The sequence below is a fragment of the Cajanus cajan genome, chromosome 1, assembly GCF_000230855.2.
Source record: "Cajanus cajan strain Asha chromosome 1, NIPB_CcT2T_4, whole genome shotgun sequence".
Classification (NCBI taxonomy): Eukaryota; Viridiplantae; Streptophyta; class Magnoliopsida; order Fabales; family Fabaceae; genus Cajanus; species Cajanus cajan.
In genome coordinates this window covers 68,601,774-68,611,482 of record NC_138517.1, presented here as the reverse complement: position 1 = coordinate 68,611,482, position 9,709 = coordinate 68,601,774, and the positions used below count along the sequence as shown (strand labels likewise).

Below are 9,709 nucleotides of genomic sequence, written 5' to 3'. Positions count from 1 at the left end.
CCATTGATGCATGCCTCATAGGCATGAGGGGTATTGTGAAAAATCCAAATCCCGCCTATCCTAGATCATTAAAAAGGGTCACCTACCATTTATCCACGTGTATTGGGAAAAACTCAAGTCCCACATCGACTAGAGATTAGGCAATTGAATAGTATATAAGTGGAAAACAACCCCTCACCTTACAAGCTGGTTTTGTAGAGTTGAGTTAGGCTTAATCCACTATTCTAACATGGTATCAGAGCCATTTAGATCCATGTATTGAAAAAAACCCAAGTCCCGCCAATCCTAGATCATTAAAAAGGACCACCCACCATTTATCCACGTACCAAGCCCATATGCGGTCATTTTTACTTTACAAGTGGCAGACGAATTTTGTTAATAATGAATTTTCTCTCTCACAGGAAACTGACATATTTTAGATGTATAACATGACATGAAACATGATATGTTGGAAATAAGATATTGCATAGTTAGCACGCATGCAGTGTATTGTCGTATTGTTTGACCCCAAAATTAACTAGAACAAGGTATTATATTAAAAAAAAATTATATAATTTAAGATTATCACTTATTTATAATTATAGTCAATCATTATATGATATATATATATATATATATATTTAAAATTTTAACTTTAAAAAATTAATAATACTTAATAGATTACCAAATAATTTATGATATGATATGGTCAATAAGCCTTCAAAGATGATCACGTCGTTGATTTACGTGTTTTCAGCCATTAATTCGTACCCGCGCGGTGCATCATGCCAATATGGCAGGAGACTAGACAATGAATCAATGATATTATATGAATAAATGAATTGACCAAAAAAGACAGGGATCATACAGATAATAATTGTTAAAATAAAATAAAAAATCATGATGAACCGAAAAATCAGGGTGCCCAAATTGCAGAATAAAATTACTCGTCTTTTTCTTTTTGGTACATCAAAATTACTTGTCTTTAATTCTCCACTTAATTAGTTTTTATTTCTCGAATAGAAACATATCACATTATAGAAAAGTAACTTCTCTCTCGATTATTATATCCATTCATGTTTATCTGTCGAGTTAGTAAAGAAAAAAATAGATAAAATTTAAGTAAATTTCATATATATTTTGGTATCATCTACAATAGTCGATATTGTCCAACTTAAATATAGATGAAATTTTTTCCTTTAAATATATAGTCTAAAATTAAAACTTGGGTTGAGATCATGATTAAGTCAGAAACAATCTCACATTTAGTAATCTAATTAAAATTTCCTATTCATAATTCATATAATAATATAGTTAGGTATTAAATATCTACATGGTAAAATTTAATTAGAAAAAAATACTAAAAATATTTACAATACAACCAATTTTATATTATAAGAGTTGATATAGTAATAAAGAGTTGAAATAGTAGAATATTTAAGCTCATGAATTATAATTATAGTACAACTATTACACACACAAAAAAGGAAAACATTACCATTCTATGAATTTATTTTCTTTCTATTTATATGTTTGTTAGACATTAGGGGTGTTCATGGATCGGTTTTTTCAAAAAATCGATCCAAACTGAACCGAACTGTTTTATAAAAGTGGATCGGTTAATCGATCCATTTTTTATAAAGTGGATCGGTTTGGTTTTTTTAAAATATGGATCGGTTTTTTTGAAATTGGATCGGTTCGGTGCGGTGCAGTTATATACTTTTTTACTCATATATGGATCGGTTTTTTTAGAAAACTAAACCGAACCGAACCGATCCACTTTGTAAAAATGGATCGGATAACTGAACTGGTTTTATAAAGTGGTTCGGTTTGGATTTTTTTTCAAAATGGATCGGATTTTTCAATATGGATCGGATCGGTTATGGATCAGTTCGGATCAATTTGGATTTTTTGCACACCCCTATTAGACATTTAAGATTATAATTTTCTCAATTGTGTCTCTCAAAGCAATAAAGAATATTACATTACATATCATTAAAGAGATATATAATAGTAAAATATACAAAAAGTATAACACAGTTCAAAAACAATTTCCAGAAAGAATACTAATTATATTTTGTAATCTATTTATTTGTATACTGCTAAAAGAACATGGACTGGCAAAAGAAAAAGAAAGAGAAGTATTATTAACTTTGACCTCAAGTATTATTTTTGAATTGGAGTGAAAAAAGGAACAAGAAAACAAGAGAAATGATTTGGCAGCATACACATGTGTATACACTTGCATGCAGTGCTGAGAATCCACTTGAGAGACAAAACAAAACTACGATCCCCTCGCGTTCCCTTCATCAAAAAAACCAAAGGCTCCAACCCCACGTTGACCCTCATTCTCTGAATTTGACGAAGCCATCGCCGAAGAAGACGCATATTCAGGCACAAAAAACGGCACTTGATGCTGCTGCTGCTGCTGGTAGAGCCCCGATGCAACACGCTGGATATCATCATCGTTTCTGCAACACAGCAACTGCGCATACTCCATCAGATTCGGAAACCCTTCTGATGCAAGAGATTTGTTAGTGTTTTGCATGCCTTGTGGAAGAGGGTTATTAGATGCTGAAGTATTGTTGTTGTTGTCGTTATTATTATCATTGGTTGATGGTGATGATATTGGTAGAGTAACGCGTTCGGGGAAATTGAGTTTGGCTTTGTTGCCTTTGAACCTCAGGGCTGCAGCATCATAAGCAGATGCTGCAGCTTCTGCTGTGTCAAAGGTGCCAAGCCAAACTCTTGCTGCTTTTTTAGGGTCTCTTATTTCAGCTGCCCATTTGCCCCATGGTCTTTGCCTCACTCCTCTATAGTGCTTTTTCCTGATATCATTCACTACACAATTCCAAAAAGTTCATGTTTCTTGTTAGCTTAGGAACAACATTTTAGTAGTTGATGCATACAAACAACAAAAATATGGAACAATGAAGGCATATGTGTTTGTGTTTTTATTAGAATTGAAGTTTTATTTTGGATAACTTATGCAATGGATCGATATTTAAATGTATATTAATTTTTCAATATAGATCACAAGTATCATCTACTACAAATAATTTTGTTCAAACAGGTAAGAAGACTACTATGAATGATATTTACAATTTTTGAACTTGAAATTATTAATTAAACTAGAACCGGTGATTTCATATCAATTGATCAATATATTCTTAATGCTATATTCCGATCAAAATTTGAGTTTTAACACAATTAAATATTCAAAATTCAAATTTAAGATCACTAATTAAGCTGAAGCAATATATATTAATTGATTATGTGTTCTTCATTGCTTAATTTAAATATTGATTATTGAGATGAAACTTAAATTTTGATAGAAGAATAACATGAGAAAAAAAAGCTAATAAAGAGGATGCAGGTATTGCATACCCAACATTTATTGTTGTATAGAGAAAGTGGACAAATGCAATGCGAAGTTGAATACCCAACATTTATTGTTGTATAGTCAACTATACAACAATGTAGACCCAAAAAAATAAAATTGAGATGTGGTACACGAGAGCCAATAATGAAAATAGTGAGGGTAGAAAATGGAAATCAATGAGTCAATTTCAACTCTCGGGCTATTGGCAGATCGAGAATTCGAGATGGTTGTGCATATATATGCACCAACAAGTGCAGATTTTTTTTTTTTTTTTTAGGAAAACAACAAAATATATATACAGAAACTAACTTTTTGCTAACTGCTTTCTTTTTTCTTTTTTTTTTCCTTTACTTTTGAGTGAGAAGAAGTATCACGTAAGTTGCACTCGGATTATTGGTGAAAATATCTTTGGATATATGTTAGAAAACAACACGGTTGGCTAATTAATCTTTATCAGTACACCTAAGTAGACTGTATTTGAATTTCAAAAATGAATAAAATTAAATTCATGAGGTATGGGTCGATCAGCAGATTCAAGATGTATAATTGAGAGGACTATATAAGAACATCAAAGATAATAGGATGATGATGTGAGTGATATGATATTAATAAATAAAAAACCTGGTAATAATAGTTACCTTGTTGTGTAGCTTGAGATGGAACCTGGCTATTGATAAATTGAGAATTGGTTATTTGGCCATGTGGGGTGGGGAAGATGGTGCTGCTTTCGTTGTTGGTACTCATAATAAGGTGTGAAAAGGGTGATGATGAAGCTTGTTCCTTTGGATTTTGAGATGATGGTGTTGAATGAATAGGAAAGATGAAAACTTCTTTTTTCTCCTCATCAGGAGGAAGAGACCTCTTCCCTTGCCTTCGATCCACTTTGCTCACTAACTCAAATTGCTTCTTCCACTCCTGTATTTATACACCCTCTTGATGAGTTTCCACCAACAACACCCTTGTTAAAAGCAGATCTAAGATTTCTATAAAGGGAGGACCAGTGATTTGATGATGTATCAAACCGAGATCAAAAGAAGGGATTCGTTTTGCTTGCTTCATCTTTTAAATAAGAAAAGAAAAAAAAAAAAACATAATGAAAGAAAAGAACAAGATAACATGGGCTTGCTTGTAGGTTTTCCCATTGCTCCGTGATAAAGTCATGTTTGCCCTTGGAATTTTATGGGGGTGCCCAAAAAAAATGAAAAGGAAATGAATTTTTAAATGGCTAGTTTATAATTGGGCACAACAAAGGATATAGCATACTTTAATTGGGGACAACCCAGTTAGGATCTTTGTGCTGCGAGTTACTTTCTTGGTATTCTATTTTGTTAGGATTGTATTGGATATACTTACTTAATTACTTATTTAGAGCGCAGAAAGAGGTGTGGGGTACAATATAACATATACATTGAATTTGGATCATTTTTTTTTTCTGGACACTTCTACTTTCTGGCCTCAATTGTTTTTGTGTCGTTTGCATCAATTTAGATAAAATCATAAATATTTCATACGATTATTTCTACATACAGAAATATAAAATATATATTTAATATTTTAGAAAAATTTAAATAATAATTTAATTTAATTTATAATATTTTGAAATAAACATTGCTACAATATTATTTTGAAATGATGTGAAATTATTTCGTCATACTTAATTTTGGCTTTTAACATTACCTAGTATTTTAACATTTCAATATTAACTAGTATTTTAACATGGTGTAATATATAAAAAGATGTTTATTTTATATAATTAGAATTTATAATAAATATTTTGAACACGTCATTCTATTTTAAATTTATGATAAATAATTTATAATTGTGATATAATGTTATATATTGTGATATAATGTTAATTTTAATCATTGATATTTTTAAAATATTAAAATCTAATTTAAAAATAAGAATAAAAGGTTAAATTTAAAAGACATAAGTGGTTAAAAAATTTTCTAAATACACTCTTTCAAAATTTATATATAGATAGAACTATAATAAATAAGAAAATTAAAATTTCATTAATTAAGTCGTTGAATTTTTAATTAAAGAAAACACGCGTCAAATTATTTTCAAATAGAATCTGTGTGTGATATACATATATAATTATATTTTGTTTCAAAGCATGTAAATAATTATATTAAATATAAATAAATTTTATTTTGTTTTCAAAATAAAAAATGTAAATGCATAATTGGCAATTTAAGAATGATACTTCATTCCATTACAAAATGTCTCTTTAAATTAATGTAGATCACTTGACTTGTCAATAGACTTCTACTTCTCCCACTTTATCTCTAAATGACATACATGGTAGAAAGAATTATATTTCTTGATTATACAAAAAGTAAAAAAAGAATGTGCTTCTACCGAGAAAAAACTAAACATGTGTAGGCATATTAATTACGAAATTGAATATCTTTTGTTTTCAATTCATTCATTAACTAATTTTATTTAATTATTTATCACTTAATTTAGGCTTCAAAATAGTAATTTTTCCTTCAAAAATTATAATTTATATTTCTTTTGGTTACAAATCTTAGAGAAAAAAATGTTATATACTAACAATGTAAATTATTTTTACCATGTCATCCTATCATAATAATCATATATGCTTTGTTAACATATAATAATTATTGTGACATCATTCCACCATACGTACAGGATTATAAATAAAGATTAACAAAAAATACATTAATAAAATAGATGATATAAAACAACTAAATATAAATCCACAATGTATCGTTTAATAAAACTCTTTAATAAGAAGATAAATAAACATATCTATGATTTTGAAAAACCAAACACAAACTAGGCTTTTTACAAAACTTAAACAAAACATAAAACATAAAAAAAATCAAATCCCATCTATAATTAAAAAAATATAATAACGTTCATTAGTTCCAAAGTCACAATATCAAAATAAGATCCAATATCAATTAAAGTACTAAGCTCCTTCTACTTCACACTCAACCTCCTATACTTGTTTTGTGACACCCTTGTACCACACATACTATTTAACACAAATTTTCGTATAAAATGTAATTGAATTTATAAAAGGTGTAATAAAACACTTAACTATTAATTTAAAGTAGAAGGGTTCAAATCGCTTAAAATAAAATTCTTGAATAACATAAAACCAAACAAAAGTATATAATCAATGACAAGGCACAACCCACCTTTTTACTCAAACTTTCAACAAAAAAACTAAATCATTCTTAAAAAATTAATTCCTATTGTTGCTAAAAAAATAATGAACTCTTAGCCTCAATGTCACATTATTAGAGTGGTTCCCAAAGTCTATGAAACATTAAACCTCACTTCCATCAAACTCCTCTTCCTGTACCTGGCCTAAGCCTGCAAATGCTGGTTAACCCAAACACACAAAATAATACACAGGAAGTGATAATACATCTCATCCATATATAGTATATATAAAGCCTAAGAATAACTCAACACACATACATCATAATACATTTATCCTCATTTCTACATCTAATCACATTCATCTTAGTGACACCATGCAACATATACTCATACATCATCAACATCTAACAATCATGTAACTTACACATTCATAATTATAATTAATGACTCGTGTAGATGCGTGTGCCTAACTCTACAAGCGTGTAGTACAAAATTTTTCACCATTTTCAACTCAGAATAACCTAGAGTTTAGGGTTTAGGGTTTACGAAAGGCGGCTCGGGAAGATCATTTAATCAATATGCAATCCCAAGTCATTGCTTAACTTTGAAGGAAATAATGAGCTAACGCAGAAAATGATTTCCTCACTTTTAATGTGCTTGTTCATCAGCCTAAACCACTAGCCTACCTCGACCAATCATTCTTCTAAAAACCATTTTTGAAAAAAATCCTTTCTAACAAAACTTCTGCAAAAAATATATGTATATATCCCCTTCCTCTCTTACCTCTTGACCTATATGACATTAAGATAAATTTGAGAGATACACAGAATATGCACAGTGAACACTCACAAGGAAAAGATAGAGGTGTCCTAGAACAAAGTCTAGGTACACCTGATCTAAGGGCTAACATATCATATCCGGTACAAGCGAGAGGGTCGAACTACACAAACCTCAGGTTCAAGAAGCAACACTGAATTCGACAGGGCTAAAGACTAACAATCCATGTCATTGATCAATGCGCATAGATTAATTTCTTGAAAGTAAAAATTGTAACATCCCAAATTTTCTACTAGGATAAGGGTTAATTATTATTTATTTTTATATTTATGTTACTTTTGAAAAATATTTTAATTTTTAGTAACCTAAAATGGGTCGTTCCCAAACTGGAACGGGCCGTTCCAAACTACTAAAATGGCCTATAAAGACTATATTGGAACGGGCCGTTCCAACTCAAGATTTTATGAGTAAAATGCAAAGCCAGAACGGGCTTTTCCAATTTGGGAACAGACCGTTCCAGATATGCCCGTTGTAGGTAAAATGTGATTTCAGAACGGGTCATTCTAGTTTTGGAATAGACCGTTCTGAATGTAAAATTTAAGCATGACGAGTGTGTCCAAAACAGGCTGTTCTGGATTCGAAGCGGGCCGTTCTGGCAACTCTTGATGCCTATAAATAGAACGCTCTGGCACTCCCAAAAGCACATTTTTCACTTCTGACCTTTTTTTTCTTCTACACTCTCTGAAGACCAAGGGAGAACCCAGAAGAGGGGACTAGCAAGATCTGACTTTAGTTTCAACCGAGGTAAGGGGAGAGTGAGAAACCTCGCTTTGGGTGTGGGAATATATGTTGGGTAGTGGGATTGGCCTCCAATCCTATGTTTGTTGTATGCTCATGTATGAGGGGTTTTTCCCAATTATATATGTTTCTTCTATTGCTGTTCTTATATGTAAATAATTGTATGATTTGAGATCTCTGTGGGTTCTTGAGAGAATCTTATGAGAAACAGGCAAAATATGAATGTTTTCTATTTTGCTATCTGATTGCTCTATTGTATTCCTTGTTGAATGTAATGTGTAAATATGTGATTAATTTTGAGAATAAATATGTTTTGATATGATTTAGAGTGCTCTATGGGTTCTTGCGGGAAACCCTATGAGAAATAGGCAAAATATGAATATTTTCTGTTTTGATTTCTAATTGTTCTGTTGTATTCCTTGTTTGATTAGATGTACAAATATGTACTTAATTTTACAAATAGACGAGTTTTGATATAAATTAAAGTGCTCTGTGGAGACTATGTGAATATGATGAGATAATGTGATAATGTGATATGATGATGTAATGTGAAATGTGATTGAAACATGAGATATGAAGATATGTAGTAATGTGATATGATGATGTGATATGATGATGAGATATGATGATGAGATATGATGATGAGATATGATGATATGATGAGATGATGTGAAAAGTGATAATGAGACATGATGATGTGATATGATAATGAGACATGACAATGTTATATGAGAATGCATAGAGTCTTGATTGACATGCATCATTTGTATAAATTTTTTTAAGGGTACAATATGGAATACACTGCCAGGGAAGGTCCCCTAGTGTAAAAGCTTTGGGGATTATTCCTTGGGGATAGCTCGATTTGGAAGTCCCAGTCTCGCCCATTGTGTGCATGGGATGTATCTTGTGCAGCTTAGCTATCCCGACGAGACCCTGGTAGTATGTCCTTCTAGTGAGAGTGTGTAGAGGGTGTGACCCGACATGTACTCCTAAACTACTCTTCGTGTATTGCTAGCGGCAGTATGCCATGTGATATGTTACTGGCGCTATATGCATGATAATATGTAGTCCGGGTCCATACTTATGTAGTTTTAATGTTATATGATAAAGTGATGGTTTATGTCTTGGATGAGTGAGATGTGATGTTATTATTAATTTATCTACGTTATAGCTGTTTTGTTTGTGTTTGGCTATACGGCGTATATTTCTACACTGTGAGCCAGAGTCAGATGTTTCTCACTCCCTTTTCTCGTGTTATTTTTCTTTGACTGTTATACAAGTGATCATCTGCGTGAGGCTGAGGATGTTGGTAATGAAGCTTAGGCTTCTATGTTGGGTTTTGCTCTGATAGGACATGTGACATCGGGGCATAGATAAGATTAGTTTAAGATGTTCTTATTAAATTATTTTGGAAAACTCAGTTTTATTTCTTTGTAATTTTACCGGCATGTTATTTGGATTAAGTTTATGAATGTGAGCTCTTTAACCTTACGTGGTTGGAAATTTGGTTTTTAATGATGAAAAATTTTATTTTTTTTATAATTACTGTATATGTATATTGGGGTAGAGGGTGTCACATTAAGTAGTATCAGAGCTGGTCGATCCAATCGGCCGTGAGTTATGTACTTATCA

At 31.2% G+C, this 9,709-nt stretch overlaps 1 protein-coding gene across 1 annotated transcript; it reads right to left on the bottom strand.

The window, feature by feature from the left end:
- Positions 1-2,097: 2,097 nt before the first annotated feature.
- Positions 2,098-4,614, bottom strand: LOC109814629 (ethylene-responsive transcription factor ERF113). The gene is made up of 2 exons (XM_020379102.3): positions 4,000-4,614; positions 2,098-2,820 (listed from the first exon to the last, which is right to left on the bottom strand). Exons 1-2 carry the CDS (start codon positions 4,103-4,105, stop codon positions 2,264-2,266), a joined length of 663 nt encoding a protein of 220 aa, XP_020234691.1. The 5' UTR covers positions 4,106-4,614; the 3' UTR covers positions 2,098-2,263.
- Between the last annotated feature and the right edge of the window lie 5,095 nt (positions 4,615-9,709).

What these genes read in the sequence shown, in the direction of transcription:
- LOC109814629 (XM_020379102.3), bottom strand. Translation starts at nt 4,105, where the DNA reads ATGAGTACCAACAACGAAAGCAGCACCATCTTCCCCACCCCACATGGC. An exon ending in ATCTCAAGCTACACAACAAG is followed by an intron (nt 2,821 to 3,999) that starts GTAACTATTATT and finishes GGAATTGTGTAG; the next exon opens with TGAATGATATCAGGAAAAAG.